We start from the raw sequence: 25,631 nt of genomic DNA on the forward strand, positions 1-25,631 counted from the left end.
TGTGTGACCCATTCCCCAGATTACTGTACAGGTGGGTGACCTATTCCTCAGATTACTGCACAGGTGGGTGAACAATTCCCCAGATTACTGTACAGGTGGGTGACCTTTTCCCCAGATTACAGCACACGTGGGTGACCCTTTCTCCAGATTACTACACAGGTGGTTGGTCCTTTCCCCAGATTACTGTACAGGTGGGTGACACTTTCCCCAGATTACTGCACAGGTGGGTGACCGTTTCCACAGATTACTGCACAGGTGGGTGAACCTTTCCCCAGATTACTACACATATGGGTGACCCTTTCCCCAGATTACTGCACAGGTGGGTGACCCTTTCCCCAGATTATTGTACAGGTGGGTGACCCTTTCCCCAGATTACTGCACAGGTGGGTGACCCTTTCCCCAGATTACTGCACAGGTGGGTGACCGTTTCCACTGATTATTACACAGGTGGGTGACACTTTCCCCAGATTAATGTACAGGTAGGTGGTCCTTTCCCCAGATTACTGCACAGGTGGGTGACCCTTTCGCCAGATTACTGCACAGATGGATGACACATTCACCAGATTACTGCACAGGTGGGTGACCCTTTCCCCAGATTACTGCGCAGGTGGGTGACCCTTTCCACAGATTACTGTGGAGGTGGGTGACCATTTCCCCAGGTTACTGCACAGGTGGGTGACCCTTTCCCCAGATTGCCACACAGGTGGGTGACCCTTTCGCCAGATTACTGTACAGATGGGTGACCCTTTCCCCAGATTAATACACAGGTGGTTGGTCCTTTCCCCAGATTACTGCACAGGACCCATTCCCCAGATTACTGCACAGGTGGGTGACCCTTTCCACAGATTACTGCACAGGTGGGTGACCCATTCCCCAGATTACTGCACAGGTGGGTGACCGTTTCCCCAGAATACCGCACAGGTGTGTGACCCTTTCCCCAGATTACAGCACAGGTGGGTGACCCTTTCCCCAGATTACTGTACAGGTGTGTGACCCTTTCTCCAGATTACTGCACAGATGGGTGATCCTTTCCCCAGATTACTGTAGAGGTGGGTGATCCTTTCCCCAGATTACTACACAGGTGGGTGAGCTTTCCCCAGATTACTGCACAGGTGGGTGACCCTTTCCACAGATTACTGCACAGGTGGGTGACCCTTTCCCCAGATTAATGCACAGGTGGGTGACCCTTTCCCCAGATTACGACACAGGTGGGTGACTCTTTCCCCAGATTACTGCACAGGTGGGTGACCCTTTCCACAGATTACTGCACAGGTGGGTGACCCTTTCCCCAGATTAATGCACAGGTGGGTGACCCTTTCCCCAGGTTACGACACAGGTGGGTGACTCTTTCCCCAGATTACTGCACAGGTGGGTGACCCTTTCCACAGATTACTGCACAGGTGGGTGGTCCTTTCCCCAGATTACTGCACAGGTGGGTGACCCCTTCCCCAGATTACTGCACAGGTGGATGACCCATTCCCCAGATTACTGCACAAGTGGGTGACCCTTTCCAGATTACTGCACAGGTGGGTGACCCATTCCCCAGATTACTGCACAAGTGCGTAACCTATTTCCAGATTACTGCACAGGTGGGTGACCCATTCCCCAGATTACTGCACAGGTGAATGACCCATTCCCCAGATTACTGCACAGGTGGGTGACCCTTTCCACAGATTACTGCACAGGTGGGTGACCCATTCCCCAGATTACTGCACACGTGGGTGACCCATTCCCAGATTACTGCACAGGTGAGTGACCCATTCCCCAGATTACTGTACAGGTGGGTGACCTTTTCCCCAGATTACTGCACAGGTGGGTGACCGTTTCCACAGATTACTGCACAGGTGGGTGAACCTTTCCCCAGATTACTACACATATGGGTGACCCTTTCCCCAGATTACTGCACAGGTGGGTGACCCTTTCCCCAGATTATTGTACAGGTGGGTGACCCTTTCCCCAGATTACTGCACAGGTGGGTGATCCTTTCCCCAGATTACTGCACAGGTGGGTGACCGTTTCCACTGATTATTACACAGGTGGGTGACACTTTCCCCAGATTAATGTACAGGTAGGTGGTCCTTTCCCCAGATTACTGCACAGGTGGGTGACCCTTTCGCCAGATTACTACACAGGTGGATGACACATTCCCCAGATTACTGCACAGGTGGGTGACCCTTTCCCCAGATTACTGCGCAGGTGGGTGATCCTTTCCCAGATTACGGCTAAATTGGGTGACCCATTCCCAGATTACTGCACAGGTGGGTGACCCATTCCCCAGATTACTGCACAGGTGGGTGACCCTTTCCACAGATTACTGTGGAGGTGGGTGACCATTAACCCAGATTACTGCACAGGTGGGTGACCCTTTCCCCAGATTGCCACACAGGTGGGTGACCCTTTCCCCAGATTACTGTACAGGTGGGTGACCCTTTCCCAGATTACTATACAGGTGAGTGACCCTTTCCCCAGATTACTGCACAGGTGGGTGACCCTTTTCCCAGATTACTACACAGGTGGGTGGACCTTTCCCCAGATTACTGCTCAGGTGTGTGGCCCTTTCCCCAGATTACTGCACAGATGGGTGATCCTTTCCCCAGATTACTGTACAGGTGGGTGACCCTTTCCCCAGATTACGACACAGGTGTGTGACGCTTTCTTTCCCCAGATTACAGCACAGGTGGGTGACCCTTTCCCAGATTACGGCACAGGTGGGTGACCCTTTCCCAGATTACTGTACAGGTGGGTGACCCTTTCCCCAGATTACTGCACAGGTGGGTGACCCTTTTCCAAGATTAGTACACAGGTGGGTGGCCCTTTCCCCAGATTACTGCACAGGTGGGTGGCCCTTTCCCCAGATTACTGCACAGGTAGGTGACCCTTTTCCTAGATCACTGGTCAGGTGTGTGGCCCTTTCCCCAGATTAATGTACAGGTGGGTGACCCTTTCCCCAGATTACTACACAGGTGGTTGGTCCTTTCCCCAGATTACTGCACAGGACCCATTCCCCAGATTACTGCACAGGTGGGTGACCCTTTCCACAGATTACTGCACAGGTGGCTGACCCATTCCCCAGATTACTGTACAGGTGGGTGACCCTTTCCCCAGATTACTGCACAGGTGGGTGACCCATTCCCAGATTACTGTACAGGTGGGTGACCCTTGCCCCAGATTACTGCACAGGTGGGTGATCCTTGCCCCAAATTAATGTACAGGTGGGTGACCCTTTACATAGATCACTACACAGGTGGGTGACCCTTTCCTCAGATTACTGCACAGGTGGGTGACCCTTTCCCCAGATTAATGCACAGGTGGGTGACCCTTTCCCCAGATTACTGCACAGGTGGGTGACCATTTCCACAGATTACTACACAGGTGGGTGAACCTTTCCCCAGATTACAACACAGGTGGGTGACCCTTTCCACAGATTGCTGCACAGGTGGGTGACACTTTCCCCAGATTAATGTACAGGTAGGTGGTCCTTTCCACAGATTACTGCACAGGTGGGTGACCCTTTCGCCAGATTACTGCACAGATGGATGACACATTCCCCAGATTACTGCACAGGTGGATGACCCTTTCCCCAGATTACTGCGCAGGTGGGTGACCCTTTCCCAGATTACGGCTAAATTGGGTGACCCATTCCCAGATTACTGCACAGGTGGGTGACCCATTCCCCAGATTACTGCACAGGTGGATGACCCTTTCCACAGATTACTGTGGAGGTGGGTGACCATTTCCCCAGATTACTGCACAAGTGGGTGACCCTTTCCCCAGATTACCACACAGGTGGGTGACCCTTTCCCCAGATTACTGTACAGGTGGGTGACCCTTTCCCAGATTACTATACAGGTGAGTGACCCTTTCCCCAGATTACTGCACAGGTGGGTGACCCTTTTCCCAGATTACTACACAGGTGGGTGGACCTTTCCCCAGATTACTGCTCAGGTGTGTGGCCCTTTCCCCAGATTACTGCACAGATGGGTGATCCTTTCCCCAGATTACTGTACAGGTGGGTGACCCTTTCCCCAGATTACTACACAGGTGTGTGACGCTTTTCCCAGATTACGGCACAGGTGGGTGACCCTTTCCCAGATTACGGCACAGGTGGGTGACCCTTTCCCAGATTACTGTACAGGTGGGTGACCTTTCCCCAGATTACTGCACCGGTGGGTGACCCTTTTCCCAGATTAGTACACAGGTGGGTGGCCCTTTCCCCAGATTACTGCACAGGTGGGTGGCCCTTTCCCCAGATTACTGCACAGGTAGGTGACCCTTTTCCTAGATCACTGGTCATGTGTGGCCCTTTCCCCAGATTAATGTACAGGTGGGTGACCCTTTCCCCAGATTACTACACAGGTGGTTGGTCCTTTCCCCAGATTACTGCACAGGACCCATTCCCCAGATTACTGCACAGGTGGGTGACCCTTTCCACAGATTACTGCACAGGTGGCTGACCCATTCCCCAGATTACTGTACAGGTGGGTGACCCTTTCCCCAGATTACTGCACAGGTGGGTGACCCATTCCCAGATTACTGTACAGGTGGGTGACCCTTGCCCCAGATTACCGCACAGGTGGGTGATCCTTGCCCCAAATTAATGTACAGGTGGGTGACCCTTTCCATAGATTACTACACAGGTGGGTGACCCTTTCCTCAGATTACTGCACAGGTGGGTGACCCTTTCCACAGATTACTGCAGAGGTGGGTGACCCATTCCCCAGATTACTGCACAGGTGGGTGACTCAAAACCAGATTACTGCACAGGTGGGTGACCCTTTCCCCAGATTAATGCACAGGTGGGTGACTCAAAACCAGATTACTGCACAGGTGGGTGACCCTTTCCCCAGATTATTGCACAGGTAGGTGACCCTTTTCCCAGATCACTGGTCAGGTGTGTGGCCCTTTCCCCAGATTAATGCACAGGTGGGTGACCCTTTCCCCAGATTAATACACAGGTGGTTGGTCCTTTCCCCAGATTACTGCACAGGACCCATTCCCCAGATTACTGCACAGGTGGGTGACCCTTTCCACAGATTACTGCACAGGTGGGTGACCCATTCCCCAGATTACTGCACAGGTGGGTGACCGTTTCCCCAGAATACTGCACAGGTGGGTGACCCTTTCCCCAGATTACAGCACAGGTGGGTGACCCTTTCCCCAGATTACTGTACAGGTGTGTGACCCTTTCTCCAGATTACTGCACAGATGGGTGATCCTTTCCCCATATTACTGTAGAGGTGGGTGATCCTTTCCCCAGATTACTACACAGGTGGGTGAGCTTTCCCCAGATTACTGCACAGGTGGGTGACCCTTTCCACAGATTACTGCACAGGTGGGTGACCCTTTCCCCAGATTAATGCACAGGTGGGTGACCCTTTCCCCAGATTACGACACAGGTGGGTGACTCTTTCCCCAGATTACTGCACAGGTGGGTGACCCTTCCACAGATTACTGCACAGGTGGGTGACCCTTTCCCCAGATTACTGTACAGGTGGGTGGTCCTTTCCCCAGATTACTGCACAGGTGGGTGACCCCTTCCCCAGATTACTGCACAGGTGGATGACCCATTCCCCAGATTACTGCACAAGTGGGTGACCCTTTCCAGATTACTGCACAGGTGGGTGACCCATTCCCCAGATTACTGCACAAGTGCGTAACCTATTTCCAGATTACTGCACAGGTGGGTGACCCATTCCCCAGATTACTGCACAGGTGAATGACCCATTCTCCAGATTACTGCACAGGTGGGTGACCCTTTCCACAGATTACTGCACAGGTGGGTGACCCATTCCCCAGATTACTGCACACGTGGGTGACCCATTCCCAGATTACTGCACAGGTGAGTGACCCATTCCCCAGATTACTGTACAGGTGGGTGACCTTTTCCCCAGATTACTGCACAGGTGGGTGAACAATTCCCCAGATTACTGTACAGGTGGGTGACCTTTTCCCCAGATTACTGCACACGTGGGTGACCCTTTCTCCAGATTACTACACAGGTGGTTGGTCCTTTCCCCAGATTACTGTACAGGTGGGTGACACTTTCCCCAGATTACTGCACAGGTGGGTGACCGTTTCCACAGATTACTACACAGGTGGGTGAACCTTTCCCCAGATTACTACACATATGGGTGACCCTTTCCCCAGATTACTGCACAGGTGGGTGACCCTTTCCCCAGATTATTGTACAGGTGGGTGACCCTTTCCCCAGATTACTGCACAGGTGGGTGACCCTTTCCCCAGATTACTGCACAGGTGGGTGACCGTTTCCACTGATTATTACACAGGTGGGTGACACTTTCCCCAGATTAATGTACAGGTAGGTGGTCCTTTCCCCAGATTACTGCACAGGTGGGTGACCCTTTCGCCAGATTACTGCACAGATGGATGACACATTCCCCAGATTACTGCACAGGTGGGTGACCCTTTCCCCAGATTACTGCGCAGGTGGGTGACCCTTTCCCAGATTACGGCTAAGTTGGGTGACCCATTCCCAGATTACTGCACAGGTGGGTGACCCATTCCCCAGATTACTGCACAGGTGGGTGACCCTTTCCACAGATTACTGTGGAGGTGGGTGACCATTTCCCCAGATTACTGCACAGGTGGGTGACCCTTTCTCCAGATTACTACACAGGTGGTTGGTCCTTTCCCCAGATTACTGTACAGGTGGGTGACACTTTCCCCAGATTACTGCACAGGTGGGTGATCCTTGCCCCAAATTAATGTACAGGTGGGTGACCCTTTACATAGATCACTACACAGGTGGGTGACCCTTTCCTCAGATTACTGCACAGGTGGGTGACCCTTTCCCCAGATTAATGCACAGGTGGGTGACCCTTTCCCCAGATTACTGCACAGGTGGGTGACCATTTCCACAGATTACTACACAGGTGGGTGAACCTTTCCCCAGATTACAACACAGGTGGGTGACCCTTTCCACAGATTGCTGCACAGGTGGGTGACACTTTCCCCAGATTAATGTACAGGTAGGTGGTCCTTTCCACAGATTACTGCACAGGTGGGTGACCCTTTCGCCAGATTACTGCACAGATGGATGACACATTCCCCAGATTACTGCACAGGTGGATGACCCTTTCCCCAGATTACTGCGCAGGTGGGTGACCCTTTCCCAGATTACGGCTAAGTTGGGTGACCCATTCCCAAATTACTGCACAGGTGGGTGACCCATTCCCCAGATTACTGCACAGGTGGGTGACCCTTTCCACAGATTACTGTGGAGGTGGGTGACCATTTCCCCAGATTACTGCACAGGTGGGTGACCCTTTCCCCAGATTACCACACAGGTGGGTGACCCTTTCCCCAGATTACTGTACAGGTGGGTGACCCTTTCCCAGATTACTATACAGGTGAGTGACCCTTACCCCAGATTACTGCACAGGTGGGTGACCCTTTTCCCAGATTACTACACAGGTGGGTGGACCTTTCCCCAGATTACTGCTCAGGTGTGTGGCCCTTTCCCCAGATTACTGCACAGATGCGTGATCCTTTCCCCAGATTACTGTACAGGTGGGTGACCCTTTCCCCAGATTACTACACAGGTGTGTGACGCTTTCCCCAGATTACGGCACAGGTGGGTGACCCTTTCCCAGATTACGGCACAGGTGGGTGACCCTTTCCCAGATTACTGTACAGGTGGGTGACCCTTTCCCCAGATTACTGCACTGGTGGGTGACCCTTTTCCCAGATTAGTACACAGGTGGGTGGCCCTTTCCCCAGATTACTGCACAGGTGGGTGGCCCTTTCCCCAGATTACTGCACAGGTAGGTGACCCTTTTCCTAGATCACTGGTCATGTGTGGCCCTTTCCCCAGATTAATGTACAGGTGGGTGACCCTTTCCCCAGATTACTACACAGGTGGTTGGTCCTTTCCCCAGATTACTGCACAGGACCCATTCCCCAGATTACTGCACAGGTGGGTGACCCTTTCCACAGATTACTGCACAGGTGGGTGACCCTTTCCATAGATTACTACACAGGTGGGTGACCCTTTCCTCAGATTACTGCACAGGTGGGTGACCCTTTCCACAGATTACTGCAGAGGTGGGTGACCCATTCCCCAGATTACTGCACAGGTGGGTGACCCTTTCCCCAGATTAATGCACAGGTGGGTGACTCAAAACCAGATTACTGCACAGGTGGGTGACCCTTTCCCCAGATTACTGCACAGGTAGGTGACCCTTTTCCCAGATCACTGGTCAGGTGTGTGGCCCTTTCCCCAGATTAATGTACAGGTGGGTGACCCTTTCCCCAGATTAATACACAGGTGGTTGGTCCTTTCCCCAGATTACTGCACAGGACCCATTCCCCAGATTACTGCACAGGTGGGTGACCCTTTCCACAGATTACTGCACAGGTGGGTGACCCATTCCCCAGATTACTGCACAGGTGGGTGACCGTTTCCCCAGAATACTGCACAGGTGGGTGACCCTTTCCCCAGATTACAGCACAGGTGGGTGACCCTTTCCCCAGATTACTGTACAGGTGTGTGACCCTTTCTCCAGATTACTGCACAGATGGGTGATCCTTTCCCCATATTACTGTAGAGGTGGGTGATCCTTTCCCCAGATTACTACACAGGTGGGTGAGCTTTCCCCAGATTACTGCACAGGTGGGTGACCCTTTCCACAGATTACTGCACAGGTGGGTGACCCTTTCCCCAGATTAATGCACAGGTGGGTGACCCTTTCCCCAGATTACGACACAGGTGGGTGACTCTTTCCCCAGATTACTGCACAGGTGGGTGACCCTTTCCACAGATTACTGCACAGGTGGGTGACCCTTTCCCCAGATTACTGTACAGGTGGGTGGTCCTTTCCCCAGATTACTGCACAGGTGGGTGACCCCTTCCCCAGATTACTGCACAGGTGGATGACCCATTCCCCAGATTACTGCACAAGTGGGTGACCCTTTCCAGATTACTGCACAGGTGGGTGACCCATTCCCCAGATTACTGCACAAGTGCGTAACCTATTTCCAGATTACTGCACAGGTGGGTGACCCATTCCCCAGATTACTGCACAGGTGAATGACCCATTCTCCAGATTACTGCACAGGTGGGTGACCCTTTCCACAGATTACTGCACAGGTGGGTGACCCATTCCCCAGATTACTGCACACGTGGGTGACCCATTCCCAGATTACTGCACAGGTGAGTGACCCATTCCCCAGATTACTGTACAGGTGGGTGACCTTTTCCCCAGATTACTGCACAGGTGGGTGAACAATTCCCCAGATTACTGTACAGGTGGGTGACCTTTTCCCCAGATTACTGCACAGGTGGGTGAACAATTCCCCAGATTACTGTACAGGTGGGTGACCTTTTCCCCAGATTACTGCACACGTGGGTGACCCTTTCTCCAGATTACTACACAGGTGGTTGGTCATTTCCCCAGATTACTGTACAGGTGGGTGACACTTTCCCCAGATTACTGCACAGGTGGGTGACCGTTTCCACAGATTACTACACAGGTGGGTGAACCTTTCCCCAGATTACTACACATATGGGTGACCCTTTCCCCAGATTACTGCACAGGTGGGTGACCCTTTCCCCAGATTATTGTACAGGTGGGTGACCCTTTCCCCAGATTACTGCACAGGTGGGTGACCCTTTCCCCAGATTACTGCACAGGTGGGTGACCGTTTCCACTGATTATTACACAGGTGGGTGACACTTTCCCCAGATTAATGTACAGGTAGGTGGTCCTTTCCCCAGATTACTGCACAGGTGGGTGACCCTTTCGCCAGATTACTGCACAGATGGATGACACATTCCCCAGATTACTGCACAGGTGGGTGACCCTTTCCCCAGATTACTGCGCAGGTGGGTGACCCTTTCCCAGATTACGGCTAAGTTGGGTGACCCATTCCCAGATTACTGCACAGGTGGGTGACCCATTCCCCAGATTACTGCACAGGTGGGTGACCCTTTCCACAGATTACTGTGGAGGTGGGTGACCATTTCCCCAGATTACTGCACAGGTGGGTGACCCTTTCTTCAGATTACTACACAGGTGGTTGGTCCTTTCCCCAGATTACTGTCCAGGTGGGTGACACTTTCCCCAGATTACTGCACAGGTGGGTGATCCTTGCCCCAAATTAATGTACAGGTGGGTGACCCTTTACATAGATCACTACACAGGTGGGTGACCCTTTCCTCAGATTACTGCACAGGTGGGTGACCCTTTCCCCAGATTACTGCACAGATGGGTGAGCCTTTCCCAAGATTACTGTACAAGTAGTTGACCCTTTCACCAGATTACTGCACAGGTGGGTGACCCTTTCCACAGATTACTACACAGGTGGTTGGTCCTTTCCCCAGATTACTGTACAGGTGGGTGAGCCTTTCCCCAGACCTTTACCCAGATTACTGTACAGGTGGGTGACCCTTTCCCCAGATTACTGCACAGGTGGGTGACCCTTTTCCCAGATTACTGCACAGGTGGGTGGCCCTTTCTCCAGATTATGGCTAAGTTGGGTGACCCATTCCCAAATTACTGCACAGGTGGGTGACCCATTCCCCAGATTACTGCACAGGTGGGTGACCCATTCCCCAGATTACTGTGGAGGTGGTTGACCCTTTCCTCAGATTACTGCACAGGTGGGTGACACTTTCCCCAGATTACCACCCAGTGGGTGACCCTTTCCACAGATTACTGTGGAGGTGGGTGACCCTTTCCTCAGATTACTGCACAGGTGGGTGATCCTTTCCTCAGACTACTGCACAGGTGGGTGACACTTTCCCCAGATTACCACACAGGTGGGTGACCCTTTCCCCAGATTACTGTACAGGTGGTTGACCCTTTCCCCAGATTACTGTACAGGTGGGTGACCCTTTTCCCAGATTACTGTACATGTAGGGTGGCCCTTTCCTCAGATTACTGCACAGGTGGGTGACACTTTCCCCAGATTACCACACAGGTGGGTGACCCTTTCCCCAGATTACTGCTCAGGTGGGTGGCCCTTTCCTCAGATTACTGCACAGGAGGGTGGCCCTTTCCCCAGATTACTGCTCAGGTGGGTGGCCCTTTCCTCAGATTAATGCACAGGTGGGTGACCCTTTCCCCAGATTACTACACAGGTGGGTGACCCTTTTCCCAGATTACTGTACAAGTGGGTGGCCCTTTCCACAGATTACTGCACAGGTGGGTGACCCTTTCCCCAGATTACTACACAGGTGGGTGGCCCTTTCCTCAGATTACTGCACAGGTGGGTGGCCCTTTCCTCAGATTACTGCACAGGTTGGTGACCCTTTTCCCAGATTACTGTACAGGTGGGTGGCCCTTTCCACAGATTACTGTACAGGTGGGTGACCCTTTTCCCAGATTACTACACAGGTGGGTGATCCTTTCCCCAGGTTACTGTACAGGTGGGTGACCCTTTCCCAGATTACTGTACAGGTGGGTGACCCGTTCCCCAAATTACTGCACAGGTGGGTGACCCTTTCCCCAGATTACTGCACAGGTGGGTGACCATTTCCCCAGATTACTGCACAGATGGGTGAGCCTTTCCCAAGAGTACTGTACAAATAGTTGACCCTTTCACCAGATTACTACACAGGTGGTTGGTCCTTTCCCCAGATTACTGTACAGGTGGGTGACCCTTTCCCCAGACCTTTCCCCAGATTACTGTACAGGTGGGTGGCCCTTTCCCCAGATTACTGCTCAGGTGGGTGGCCCTTTCCTCAGATTACTGCACAGGTGGGTGACCCTTTTCCCAGATTACTGTACAGGTGGGTGGCCCTTTCCACAGATTACTGTACAGGTGGGTGAACCCTTTCCCCAGATTACTACACAGGTGGGTGATCCTTTCCCCAGATTACTGAACAGGTGGGTGACACTTTCCCAGATTACTGTACAGGTGGGTGACCCTTTCCCCAGATTACTGCACAGGTGGGCGACCATTTTCCCAGATTACTGCACAGGTGGGTGGCCCTTTCTCCAGATTATGGCTAAGTTGGGTGACCCATTCCCAGATTACTGCACAGGTGGGTGACCCATTCCCCAGATTACTGCACAGGTGGGTGACCCATTCCCCAGATTACTGTGGAGGTGGTTGACCCTTTCCTCAGATTACTGCACAGGTGGGTGACAATTTCCCCAGATTACCACACAGGTGGGTGACCCTTTCCACAGATTACTGTGGAGGTGGGTGACCCTTTCCTCAGATTACTGCACAGGTGGGTGATCCTTTCCTCAGACTACTGCACAGGTGGGTGACACTTTCCCCAGATTACCACACAGGTGGGTGACCCTTTACCCAGATTACTGTACAGGTGGTTGACCCTTTCCCCAGATTACTGTACAGGTGGGTGAACCTTTCCCCAGATTACTGTACATGTAGGTGGCCCTTTCCTCAGATTACTGCACAGGTGGGTGACACTTTCCCCAGATTACCACACAGGTGGGTGACCCTTTACCCAGATTACTGTACAGGTCGTTGACCCTTTCCCCAGATTACTGTACAGGTCGTTGACCCTTTCCCCAGATTACTGCACAGGTGGGTGACCCTTTTCCCAGATTACTACACAGGTGGGTGGCCCTTTCCCCAGATTACTGCTCAGGTGCGTGGCCCTTTCCTCAGATTACTGCACAGGTGGGTGACCCTTTCCCCAGATTACTACACAGGTGGGTGACCCTTTTCCCAGATTACTGTACAGGTGGGTGGCCCTTTCCACAGATTACTGCACAGGTGGGTGACCCTTTCCCCAGATTACTACACAGGTGGGTGGCCCTTTCCTCAGATTACTGCACAGGTGGGTGGCCCTTTCCTCAGATTACTGCACAGGTTGGTGACCCTTTTCCCAGATTACTGTACAGGTAGGTGGCCCTTTCCACAGATTACTGTACAGGTGGGTGACCCTTTCCCAGATTACTACACAGGTGGGTGATCCTTTCCCCAGGTTACTGTACAGGTGGGTGACCCTTTCCCAGATTACTGTACAGGTGGGTGACCCGTTCCCCAAATTACTGCACAGGTGGGTGACCCTTTCCCCAGATTACTGCACAGGTGGGTGACCATTTCCCCAGATTACTGCATAGATGGGTGAGCCTTTCCCAAGAGTACTGTACAAATAGTTGACCCTTTCACCAGATTACTGCACAGGTGGTTGACCCTATCCCCATATTACTACACAGGTGGTTGGTCCTTTCCCCAGATTACTGTACAGGTGGGTGACCCTTTCCCCAGACCTTTCCCCAGATTACTGTACAGGTGGGTGGCCCTTTCCCCAGATTACTGCTCAGGTGGGTGGCCCTTTCCTCAGATTACTGCACAGATGGGTGACCCTTTTCCCAGATTACTGTACAGGTGGGTGGCCCTTTCCACAGATTACTGTACAGGTGGGTGACCCTTTCCGCAGATTACTACACAGGTGGGTGATCCTTTCCCCAGATTACTGAACAGGTGGGTGACCCTTTCCCAGATTACTGTACAGGTGGGTGACCCTTTCCCCAAATTACTGCACAGGGGAGTGACCCTTTCCCCAGATTACTGCACAGATGGGTGACTCTTTCCCCAGATTACTGCACAGATGAGTGAGCCTTTCCCAAGATTACTGTACAAGTAGTTGACCCTTTCACCAGATTACTGCACAGGTGGGTGACCCTTTCCCCAGATTACTACACAGGTGGTTGGTCCTTTCCCCAGAATACTGTACAGGTGGGTGAGCCTTTCCCCAGACCTTTACCCAGATTACTGTACAGGTGGGTGGCCCTTTTCCCAGATTAGTACAGAGGTGGGTGACCCTTTCCCCAGATTACTGCACAGATGATAGAACCATTCCCCAGTTTACTGCACAGGTGGGTGACCCATTCCCCAGATTACTACACAGGTAGGTGATCCTTTCTCCAGATTACTGCACAGATGGGTGACCCTTTCCCCAGATTACTGCACAGGTGGGTGACCCATTCCCCAGATTACTGCACAGTTGGGTGACCCTTTTCCCAGATTACTGCACAGGTGGGTGACCCTTTTCCCAGATTACTGCACAGGTGGGTGACCCTTTCCCCAGATTACTGCACAGGTGGGTGACCCTTTTCCCAGATTACTGTACAGGTGGGTGGCCCTTTCCACAGATTACTGCACAAGTGGGTGACCCTTTCCCCAGATTACTACACAGGTGGGTGATCCTTTCACCAGATTACTACACAGGTGGGTGGCCCTTTCCCCAGATTACTACACAGGTGGGTGATCCTTTCCCCAGATCACTACAAAGGTGGGTGACCCTTTCCCCAGATTACTGTACAGGTGGGTAGAAACATAGAAACATCGAAAATAGGTGCAGGAGCAGGCCATTCAGCCCTTCTAGCCTGCACCGCCATTCAATGAGTTCATGGCTGAACATGAATCTTCAGTACCCCCTTCCTGCTTTCTCGCCATAACCCTTGATCCCCCGAGTAGTAAGGACTTCATCTAACTCCCTTTTGAATATATTTAGTGAATTGGCCTCAACTACTTTCTGTGGTAGAGAATTCCACAGGTTCACCACTCTCTGGGTGAAGAAGTTTCTCCTCATCTCGGTCCTAAATGGCTTACCCCTTATCCTCAGACTGTGACCCCTGGTTCTGGACTTCCCCAACATTGGGAACATTCTTCCTGCATCTAACCTGTCTAAACCCATCAGAATTTTAAACGTTTCTATGAGGTCCCCTCTCATTCTTCTGAACTCCAGTGAATACAAGCCCAGTTGATCCAGTCTTTCTTGATAGGTCAGTCCCACCATCCCGGGAATCAGTCTGGTGAATCTTCGCTGCACTCCCTCAATAGCAAGAATGTCCTTCCTCAAGTTAGGAGACCAAAACTGTACACAATACTCCAGGTGTGGCCTCACCAAGGCCCTGTACAACTGTAGCAACACCTCCCTGCCCCTGTATTCAAATCCCCTCGCTATGAAGGCCAACATGCCATTTGCTTTCTTAACCGCCTGCTGTACCTGCATGCCAACCTTCAATGATTGATGTACCATGACACCCAGGTCTCGTTGTACCTTCCCTTTTCCTAATCCGTCACCATTCAGATAATAGTCTGTCTCTCTGTTTTTACCACCAAAGTGGATAACCTCACATTTATCCACATTATACTTCATCTGCCATGCATTTGCCCACTCACCTAACCTATCCAAGTCACTCTGCAGCCTAATAGCATCCTCCTCGCAGCTCACACTGCCACCCAACTTAGTGTCATCCGCAAATTTGGAGATACTGCATTTAATCCCCTCGTCTAAATCATTAATGTACAATGTAAACAGCTGGGGCCCCAGCACAGAACCTTGCGGCACCCCACTAGTCACTGCCTGCCATTCTGAAAAGTACCCGTTTACTCCTACTCTTTGCTTCCTGTCTGACAACCAGTTCTCAATCCACGTCAGCACACTACCTCCAATCCCATGTGCTTTAACTTTGCACATTAATCTCTTGTGTGAGACCTTGTCGAAAGCCTTCTGAAAGTCCAAATATACCACATCAACTGGTTCTCCTTTGTCCACTTTACTGGAAACATTCTCAAAAAATTCCAGAAGATTTGTCAAGCATGATTTCCCTTTCACAAATCCATGCTGACTTGGACCTATCATGTCACCATTTTCCAGATGCACTGCTATGACATCCTTAATAATTGATTCCATCATTTTACCCACTACTGAGGTCAGGCTGACCGGTCTATAATTCCCTGTTTTCTCTCTCCCTCCTTTTTTAAAAAGTGGGGTTACATTGGCTACCCTCCACTCCATAGGAACTGATCCAGAGTCAATGGAATGTTGGAAAATGACTGTCAATGCATCCGCTATTTCCAAGGCCACCTCCTTAAGTACTCTGGGATGCAGTCCATCAGGCCCTGGGGATTTATCGGCCTTCAATCCCATCAATTTCCCCAACACAATTTCCCGACTAATAAAGATTTCCCTCAGTTCCCCCACTTACTAGACCCTCTGACCCCTTTTATATCCGGAAGGTTGTTTGTATCCTCCTTAGTGAATACCGAACCAAAGTACTTGTTCAATTTGTCTGCCATTTCTTTGTTCCCCGTTATGACTTCCCCTGATTCTGACTGCAGGGGACCTACGTTTGTCTTTCCTAACCTTTTTCTCTTTACATACCTATAGAAACTTTTGCAATCCACCTTAATGTTCCCTGCAAGCTTCTTCTCGTACTCCATTTTCCCTGCCCTAATCAAACCCTTTGTCCTCCTCTGCTGAGTTCTAAATTTCTCCCAGTCCCCGGGTTCGCTGCTATTTCTGGCCCATTTGTATGTCACTTCCTTGGCTTTAATACTATCCCTGATTTCCCTAGATAGCCACGGTTGAGCCACCTTCCCTTTTTTATTTTTACGCCAGACAGGAATGTACAATTGTTGTAATTCATCCATGCGGTCTCTAAATGTCTGCCATTGCCCATCCACAGTCAACCCCCTAAGTATCATTCGCCAATCTATCCTAGCCAATTCACGCCTCATACCTTCAAAGTTACCCTTCTTTAAGTTCTGGACCATGGTCTCTGAATTTACTGTTTCATTCTCCATCCTAATGCAGAATTTCACCATATTATGGTCACTCTTCCCCAAGGGGCCTCGCACAATGAGATTGCTAATTAATCCTCTCTCATTACACAACACCCAGTCTAAGATGGCCTCCCCCCTAGTTGGTTCCTCAACATACTGGTCTAGGAAACCATCCCTTATGCACTCCAGGAAATCCTCCTCCACCGTATTGCTTCCAGTTTGGCTAGCCCAATCTATATGCATATTAAAGTCACCCATTATAACTGCTACACCTTTATTGCATGCACCCCTAATTTCCTGTTTGATGCCCTCCCCAACATCCCTATTACTGTTTGGAGGTCTGTACACAACTCCTACTAACGTTTTTTGCCCTTTGGTGTTCTGCAGCTCTACCCATATAGATTCCACATCATCCAAGCTAATGTCTTTCCTAACTATTGCATTAATCTCCTCTTTAACCAACAATGCTACCCCACCTCCTTTTCCCTTTACTCTATCCTTCCTGAATGTCGAATACCCCTGAATGTTAAGTTCCCAGCACTGATCATCCTGGAGCCACGTCTCCGTAATCCCAATCACATCATATTTATTAACATCTATTTGCACAGTTAATTCATCCACCTTATTGCGGATACTCCTTGCATTAAGACACAAAGCCTTCAGGCTTGTTTTTTTAACACCCTTTGTCCTTTTAGAATTTTGCTGTACAGTGGCCCTTTTTGTTCTTTGCCTTGGGTTTCTCCGCCCTCCACTTTTCCTCATCTCCTTTCTGTCTTTTGCTTTTGCCTCCTTTTTGTTTCCCTCTGTCTCCCTGCATTGGTTCCCATCCCCCTGCCATATTAGTTTAAATCCTCCCCAACAGCACTAGCAAACACTCCCCCTAGGACATTGGTTCCGGTCCTGCCCAGGTGCAGACCGTCCGGTTTGTACTGGTCCCACCTCCCCCAGAACCGGTCCCAATGCCCCAGGAATTTGAATCCCTCCCTGCTGCACCACTGCTCAAGCCACGTATTCATCTGCGCTATCCTGCGATTCCTACTCTGACTATCACGTGGCACTGGTAGCAATCCCGAGATTACTACTTTTGAGGTCCTACTTTTTAATTTAGCTCCTAGCTCCTTAAATTCGTTTCGTAGGACCTCATCCCTTTTTTTACCTATGTCATTGGTACCAATGTGCACCACGACAACTGGCTGTTCTCCCTCCCATTTCAGAATGTCCTGCACCCGCTCCGAGACATCCTTGACCCTTGCACCAGGGAGGCAACATACCATCCTGGAGTCTCGGTCGCGGCCGCAGAAACGCCTATCTATTCCCCTCACCATTGAATCCCCTATCACTATTGCTCTCCCACTCTTTTTCCTGCCCTCCTGTGCAACAGAGCCAGCCACGGTGCCATGAACTTGGCTGCTGCTGCCCTCCCCTGATGAGTCATCCCCCTCAACAGTACTCAAAGCAGTGTATCTGTTTTGCAGGGGGATGACCGCAGGAGACCCCTGCACTACCTTCCTTGCACTACTCTTCCTGCTGGTCTTCCATTCCCTCGCTGGCTGTGGACCCTTTCCCTGCGGTAAGACCAACTCGCTACACGTGATACTCACGTCATTCTCAGCATCGTGGATGCTCCAGAGTGAATCCATTCTCAGCTCCAACTCCGCAACGCGGCCAGTCAGGAGCTGGAGGTGGACACACTTCCCGCACACATAGTTGTCAGGGACACCGGAAGTGTCCCTGAGTTCCCACATAGTACAGGAGGAGCATAACACCCGACCGAGCTCTCCTGCCATGAATTAACACTTAGATACCCTTAAATTGGCAACAACAATGTTAAAAGTTACTGACTAATATAAGAAGAAATTCCCCATTCCCCAGATTACTGCACAGGTGGGTGACCCTTTCCCCAGATTATTGCACAGGTGGGTGACCCATTCCCCAGATTACTTTACAGCTGGGTGACCTTTTCCCCAGATTACTGCACAGGTGGGTGACCCTTTCCCCAGATTACTACACAGGTGGGTGACCCTTTCCCCAGATTACTGCACAGGTGTGTGACCCTTTCGCCAGATTACTGCACAGATGGATGACACATTCCCCAGATTACTGCACAGGTTGGTGACCCTTTCCCCAGATTACTGCACTGGTGGGTGACCCTTTCACAGATTACGGCACAGTTGGGTGACCCATTCCCAGATTCCTGCACAGGTGGGTGACCCATTCCCCAGATTACTGTGGAGGTGGGTGACCCTTTCCTCAGATTACTGCACAGGTGGGTGACACTTTCCCCAGATTACCACACAGGTGGGTGACCCTTTCCACAGATTACTGTACAGGTGGGTGACCCTTTCCCCAGATTACTGCCCAGGTGGGTGACCCTTTTCCCAGATTACTACACAGGTGGGTGGCCCTTTCCCCAGATTACTGCTCAGGTGGGTGGCCCTTTCCTCAGATTACTGCACAGGTGGGTGACCCTTTCCCCAGATTACTACACAGGTGGGTGACCCTTTCCCCAGATTACTACACAGGTGGGTGGCCCTTTCCTCAGATTACTGCACAGGTTGGTGATCCTTTTCCCAGATTACTGTACAGGTGGGTGACCCTTTCCCCAGATTACTGCACAGGTGGGTGACCATTTCCCCAGATTACTGCACAGATGGGTGAGCCTTTCCCAAGAGTACTGTACAAGTAGTTGACCCTTTCACCAGATTACTGCACAGGTGGTTGACCCTATCCCCATATTACTACACAGGTGGTTGGTCCTTTCCCCAGATTACTGTACAGGTGGGTGACCCTTTCCCCAGACCTTTCCCCAGATTACTGTACAGGTGGGTGGCCCTTTCCCCAGATTACTGCTCAGGTGGGTGGCCCTTTTCTCAGATTACTGCACAGGTGGGTGACCCTTTTCCCAGATTACTTTACAGGTGGGTGGCCCTTTCCACAGATTACTGTACAGGTGGGTGACCCTTTCCCCAGATTACTACACAGGTGGGTGATCCTTTCCCCAGATTACTGTACAGGTGGGTGACCCTTTCCCAGATTACTGTACAAGTGGGTGACCCTTTCCCCAAATTACTGCACAGGGGAGTGACCCTTTCCCCAGATTACTGCACAGATGGGTGACTCTTTCCCCAGATTACTGCACAGATGGGTGAGCCTTTCCCAAGATTACTGTACAAGTAGTTGACCCTTTCACCAGATTACTGCACAGGTGTGTGACCCTTTCCCCAGATTACTACACAGGTGGTTGGTCCTTTTCCCAGATTACTGTACAGGTGGGTGAGCCTTTCCCCAGACCTTTACCCAGATTACTCTACAGGTGGGTGACCCTTTCCCCAGATTACTGCACAGGTGGGTGACCCTTTCCCCAGATTACTGCACAGGTGGGTGACCCTTTTCCCAGATTACTGCACAGGTGGGTGGCCCTTTCCGCAGATTACTGCACAGGTGGGTGACCCTTTCATCAGATTACTACACAGGTGGGTGATCCTTTCCCCAGATTACTACACAGGTGGGTGGCCCTTTTTCCAGATTACTACACAGGTGGGTGACCCTTTCCCCAGATTACTGCACAGATGGATGAACCATTCCCCAGATTACTGCACAGGTGGGTGACCCATTCCCCAGATTACTACACAGGTGGGTGATCCTTTCCCCAGATTACTGCACAGATGGGTGACCCTTTCCCCAGATTACTGCACAGGTGGGTGACCCATTCCCAGATTACTGCAGAGGTGGGTGAACCATTCCCCAGATTACTGCACAGATGGGTGACCCTTTCGCCAGATTACTGTACAGGTGGGTGACCCTTTCCCCAGATTATTGCACAGGTGGTTAACACTTTCCCCAGATTACTACACAGGTGGGTAACCCTGTCCCCAGATTACTGCACAGGTGGGTGACAATTTCCCCAGATTACTGCACAGGTGGGTGACCCGTTTCCCAGATTACTGCACAGGTGGGTGGCCGTTTCCCCAGATTACTGTAGAGGTGGGTGGCCCTTTCCACAGATTACTGCACATGTGGGTCACCCTCTCCCCGGATTACTACACAGGTGTGTGATCCTTTCCCCAGATTACTACAAAGGTGGGTGGCCCTTTCCTCAGATTGCTACACAGGTGGCTGATCCTTTCCCCAGTTTACTGTAGAGGTGGTGACCCGTTCCCCAGATTACTGCACAGGTGGGTGACCCATTCCCCAGATTACTGCACAGGTGCGTGACCCTTTCCACAGATTACTGAACAGTTGGGTGACCCTTTACCCAGATTACTGTACAGGAGGGTGGCACTTTCCTCAGATTACTGCACAGGTGGGTGACCCTTTCCCCAGATTACTGAACAGGTGGGTGACCCTTTTCCCAGATTACTACACAGGTGGATGGCCTTTTCCCCAGATTACTGCACAGGTGGGTGACCCATTCCCCAGATTACTGCACAGGCGGGTGACCCATTCCCCAGATTACTGCACAGGTGGGTGACCCTTTCCCCAGATTACTGAACAGGTGGGTGACCCTTTCCCCAGATTACTGCACAGATGGGAGACCCTTTCCCCAGATTACTGCACAGGTGGGTGACCCTTTCCCCAGATTACTGTACAGGTGGGTGACCCTTTCCCCAGATTACTGCACAGGTGGGTGAACCTTTCCCCAGATTACTGCACAGGTGGGTGAGCCTTTCCCAAGATTATTGTATAGGTAGTTGGCCCTTTTCCCAGATTATTGCACAGGTTGCAGCCAATCCGGTCCCAGGAGGTGGGACATCAATGTCAATGTCCTAATATGGCTGGAAGCTGCTTTTTACACCTCCATTTTGTTTCTAACTGTCCATGGACGTGTGTTACACACTTCATAAAACCAGGCAGTTACAGCAAGGTGGGACTGCTGGATCCAGGAGATAAATGCCTTTATACCTACCTCCTGGATCTCGACTACCTGCCTAACCCACCCCCCACGATCGGAGACCCCCTCATGAGGTCCTCTATCATCCCTCCCTCGGTTTCCCTGCTCCCCCCACCTCCACCTCCTTGGCCTCAATCCTCTGGTGGCCAGCCATGATCTTCTCTTTACCGATCCCCATCATACGGCCCCAATCCTCGCTCCGTCCCCCGCCCCCACCCCGATCATTTGAACAGCCAGGCACAATCCCCTATCTCTGCTTGCCCACTTATCTCCCACCCACCACACCCCCGTTCCTTTGAATGGCCCGATCCCCGATCTCTGCCTGCCTCTCCCCACCAATCCTTTTAACAATCACTGCCCACCCCACCCACCCCAACCATTAACGTCAACCGGGCCTGTGGGAAACCCGGGCTCCCAGGTTTCCCGACCTCATCGGAGCCAGTCCTGCCCCCAACTTGCCCACCTCCTTAAAATCCAGCATAATCTGTTTATGGATCTCTGTAACACTATTATGACATTTTCTATATGTGAATCTCAATGACAAAATTAAATTTGTGACAGTCAATATGTTAAAAACTTAATGAAACAGCGACTTACTTCCCGAGATAGTTACAGGAGATAATTCTAGGAAAAGGAGGATCAAAAGTTTTGTATTATTACAGGAATGCAGGAATAGTGTAGGAGAGGAAAGATACGAGAGTTGGGGGGTGATGGGAAAGAGAGAAAAAGTTCTGAACTTAGAGTAAAGTCAGTTATGTGATCATATTCTTTATGACATCACAAACGCACACATAACACACAAGTTGGCTCTGCAGGAACTGGTCATCATGTGACCTTTCTCACATGACCCTTTATTGTATTTACATCAGCAGTTGCATTACCACAGTAGTCCACCAAGTGGAGCAGTAGTCCACCAGCAGGAACTCTTTTACACTCCTCCCTCCTTAATGAAGAAGTAATCTTAACAAAATAAGCATCATACATAACTTGCATGGTTATACCCAACAAAAGAAATCGATTTATTTTGCCATATTTACATATCAAACTTAACCACTGGTTTTCTGTTTTGAAGAGGATACCTTCGTTCTCGAACAGAACTTCCCAATCTTGGTGTCAAACTTCGACGAATTCTAGGCTGAGCCTGAGGAGAGTTTTTCTCCAAGGAATGCCCTTGATCTACATTTTGACTCTACAACTTCAGATTGTTTGTCCGCCTGACTCGGACTCAGACTTGAATTCTGACTTTCTCTTAGACTTTTTTCTGGTACTTCTGATGTGGGATTTGCTACTGGTACTCTACTTGTAACAAGACTATTTGACTCATTGGAAATAATCGAATCATTCCAACTTTCAACTCCTTCCACATCTGTAGGTAAAATATGATCAATGTAAACAAACCTAACCTTTCCATGATCAAAAACCTTGACCAAATATGTGCGAGGACCATATATCTTCACTACTCTTCCTGGTAACTACTTTAACCATTTATGGTGATGGTTCTTTAATCTCACCTTCTGATTCAATTTCACGATTCTCTCTCTTACTCTACCTCTATCGTGATTCTCTTTCTGTCTTAATTGTTTCTCTTCTACTGACTGGGCCAAGTTTGGCTTCATCAACAAGAACCTAGTTTGTGGCTGCCGTTTGAGAAACAACTCTGCTGGTGTTCTACCAGTAGTTGTATGAGGAGTATTACGATAAGTAATTAGAAAATTAGCCAGTTTGTGGTCCAACGACAATTGTCATTTCTTTGAATTTGGATCCAACATTTTCTTTATGAGGGCACGTTTTACAATTTGTACTGTGCGCTCTGCTGCGCCATTTGAAGCAGGATGATACGGTGGAACTTTGGTATGTTTCACACCATTTCTGCTTAAGAACTGTGTAAATTCTTCTGAACAAAATCTCTTGCAATAGCTTCTCCTCCCACTCCCGCATCGTTACCTCTGGTGTCCCCCAAGGATCTATCCTTGGCCCCCTCTTATTTCTCATCTATATTCTGTCCCTTGATGATATCATCCGAAATCACGGAGTCAGTTTCACGGAGTCAGTTTCCACATGTATGCTGACGACATCCAGCTCTACCTCTCCACCACTTCTCGCGACCCCCGCTTGGTATCTAAATTGTCAGATTGCTTGTCCGACACCAGTACAGGACGAGCAGAAATTTTCTCCAATTAAATATTGCGAAGACCGAAGCCATTATCTTTGGTCCCCGCCACAAACTGCGTTCCCTAACCACTGACTCCATCCCTCTCCCTAGCATCAATCTGAAGGTGAACACGATTGTTCGCAACCTAGGTGTCATTTTTGACCCTGAAATGAGTTTCCAGCCACATATCCACAGCATGACTAAAACTGTCTTTTTCCACCTCGGTAACATTGCCCGCCTCCGACCCTGCCTTAGCTCTTCTGCTGCTGAAACCCTCATTCATGCCTTTATTACCTCCAGACTTGACTATTCCAACTCACTCCTGGCTGGTCTCCCACATTCTACACTACGTAATCTTGAGGTCATCCAAAACCCAGCAGCCCGTGTACTAACTCGCACCAAGTCACAATCACCCATCACCCCTGTGCTTTCTGACCTACATTGGCTCCCGGTTAAACAACATCTCGATTTCAAAATTCTCATCCTTGTTTACAAATCACTCCATGGATTTGCCCCTCCCTATCTCTGTAATCTTTTTCAGCCTCACAACCCCACAAGAACTCTGCACTCCTCTAATTCTGGCCTCTTAAACATCCCTCATTATAACTGCTCAATCATCGGTGGCCGTGCATTCAGCTGCCTGGGCCCTAAGCTCTGGAACTCCCTCCCTAAACCTCTCCGCCTCTCTACTTATCTTTCTTCTTTTAAGATGTTCCTTAAAACCTACCTCTTTAACCAAGCTTTTGGTCATCTGCCTTAATTTCTTCTTTTATGGTGATGTTAAATTTATCTGTCAAATTTATCTGTTTTGTCTTGTAACACTGCTGTGAAGCGCCTTGGGAAGTTTTACTACGTTAAAGGAGCTACATAAATAAAAGTTATTATTATTATTAGTTAGCAAACATTGATTTCAGGAAGACATAGCTAGATTAGCAGAATTGGCAGGCAGTGGCAGATCCAATTTCATGTGAATTTGTAAGAAAATACATTTTGGAAGAACATAAGAATTAGGAGCAGGAGTAGACCATACGGTTCTGCGCGCCTGCTCCACCATTCAATAAGATCATGGCTGATCTTTGACCTCAACTCCACTTTTCCACCCGATCCCCAAATCCCTTGATTCACCTAGAGTCCAAAAATCTATCTATCTCAGCCTTGAATATACTCAACAACTGAGCATTCACAGCTCTTTGGGGCAAAGAATTCTAAAGATTCACAACCTTCTGAGCGAAGAAATTGAAAGGCAGACACCATATCCTAAGACTATGCTCCCTTGTTCTAGACTCTCCAGCCAGGGGAAAAAAAATCTCTCAGCATCTATCCTATCAATCACCCTCAAAATCTTATGTTTCAATGCGATCACCTCATTTTTCGAAACTCCAAAGAGCATGGGGCCAGTCTACTCAATCTCTCCTCAACTCTCTCAACCCAGGAATCAATCTAGTGAACATTTCTTAGATATGGAGACCAAAACTGCATAATCTACTCCAAGTGTGGTCTCACCAAAGCCCTGTACAATTGTAGTAAGACTTCCTTACTCGAGTACTCCATCATCATCATCATAGGCGGTCCCTCAAACGAGGATAACTTGCTTCCACACCAAAAGGGATAAGTTTGCAGATGTTTCAATGCAAGACCCAATATTCCAGTCCTGAACTCCAGGGGTGGAAGATGCCTGTGCGTGGATTTTTTTAATGTGTGGTGACCGTTGCACATCAGCCACCACACGGGCTTGACAGAGCTAGGCCTTTATCCAGTGGCAAGGGTTAACCAGGACGACTGGAGACCTGCTCTGCTGCACGGACCTAGTGCGCACACATATCTCAGTGTGGGCTGGCCCGTGCTGCCCCTGGGTCCTTGGCTCTTCTGGGCCCCCGTATCCCCATTTGCCGCACCTCCGCCACAATCTCTCGCTGCTCCTCCACCACAAAACATGCGCCGCACATCTGCCACGATCTCTCACTGTACCTCCGTACCAAACATTTGCCGCACCTCCGCCATGATCACTCGCCGAATCTCAGCCATGATCCCTCACTGCTCCTCCGCCCCGATCATCCGCCACATTGCTGCCTC

At 50.3% G+C, this 25,631-nt stretch overlaps 1 protein-coding gene across 1 annotated transcript in view; it reads right to left on the reverse strand.

The window, feature by feature from the left end:
* The window catches only part of LOC139279611 (mucin-6-like), an 838,525-nt gene that overhangs the window by 37,733 nt on the left and 775,161 nt on the right, over nucleotides 1–25,631 (reverse strand). Inside the window, exon 64 of the mRNA XM_070898726.1 lies at nucleotides 22,004–22,030. Within this exon, the coding sequence (XP_070754827.1) occupies nucleotides 22,004–22,030 (27 nt within the window). The remainder of the gene's footprint in view (nucleotides 1–22,003; nucleotides 22,031–25,631) is intronic.

Source organism: Pristiophorus japonicus, chromosome 14 (genome assembly GCF_044704955.1).
Source record: "Pristiophorus japonicus isolate sPriJap1 chromosome 14, sPriJap1.hap1, whole genome shotgun sequence".
Taxonomy (NCBI): Eukaryota; Metazoa; Chordata; class Chondrichthyes; family Pristiophoridae; genus Pristiophorus; species Pristiophorus japonicus.